At 57.5% G+C, this 1,020-nt stretch overlaps 1 protein-coding gene across 1 annotated transcript; it reads left to right on the top strand.

Moving 5' to 3' along the window:
* Window positions 1-268: 268 nt before the first annotated feature.
* Pmar_PMAR027125 (HAM34 protein, putative) lies at window positions 269-1,013 on the top strand (the record flags this gene model as incomplete). Its single annotated transcript, XM_002765750.1, has 1 exon — window positions 269-1,013. A coding segment is annotated over one exon (745 nt), but the record flags the coding sequence as incomplete, so codon positions are not given.
* Between the last annotated feature and the right edge of the window lie 7 nt (window positions 1,014-1,020).

Below are 1,020 nucleotides of genomic sequence, written 5' to 3'. Positions count from 1 at the left end.
CAGCTGCTATGACCGATGAGGTGGCTGTCACTTCTGCACTCCTGTGACTGGCGAAGTGATCATCAGCACGGCAGCTGGGGAAGCTCCCGGTAGAGACAAGGATGACTCTGTTGCTACCACCAAGGTCCCTACGGAGGCTGCAACTGTCACGACTACGATCGGTGCTCCTGTTGAGCTTACTACTACTATAACGTCCCCTTTCCCGGTCAGCACAGCTGCTGTGACCGATGAGGCCGCTGTCACTACTGCAGCTCCTGTCACTGACGAGATGACTATCACCACGGCAGCTGGGGAAGCTCCGGGAAGAGACAAGGATGATTCTGATGCAACCACCTCGGTCGCTACCGAGACTGCGGCTGGCACTACTACGATCGATGCTCCTGCTGATCCTACTACTATCATGACGTCCCCTCAACCGGTCAGTACGCCCGCTGTGACCGACGAGGTGGCTGTCACTACTGCACCTCCTGTGACTGGCGAAGTGACCATCAGCACGGCACCTGGGGAGGCTCCCGGTAGAGACAAGGATGACTCTGATGCTACCACCCAGGTCGCTACGGAGGCTGCGACTGTCACGACTACGATCGGTGCTCCTGTTGAGCCTACTACTACTATAACGTCCCCTCTTCCGGTCAGCACAGCTGCTGTGACCGATGAGATTGTTGATACTACTGCAGCTCCTGTGACTGGCGAAGTCACCATCACCACGGCAGCTGGGGAAGCTCCCGGTAGAGACAAGGATGATTCTGATGCTACCACCCCGATCGCTACTGAGACTGCGACTGTGGCTACCACGATCAGTGCTTCTGTTGAGCCTACTACTATTATGACGTCCCCTCTACCGGTCAGCACAGCTGCTGTGACCGATGAGGTCGCTGTCACTACTGCGGCTCCTGTGACTGGCGAGGTGACTATCACCACGGCAGCTGGGGAAGCTCCGGGAAGAGACAAGGATGACTCTGATGCTACCACCCAGGTCGCTACGGAGGCTGCGACTGTCACGACTACGATCGGTGCTCC

This window comes from Perkinsus marinus (genome assembly GCF_000006405.1).
Source record: "Perkinsus marinus ATCC 50983 genomic scaffold scf_1104296974758, whole genome shotgun sequence".
NCBI lineage: Eukaryota > Perkinsozoa > Perkinsida > Perkinsidae > Perkinsus > Perkinsus marinus.
This window is presented reverse-complemented; position numbering and strand designations above follow the sequence as displayed.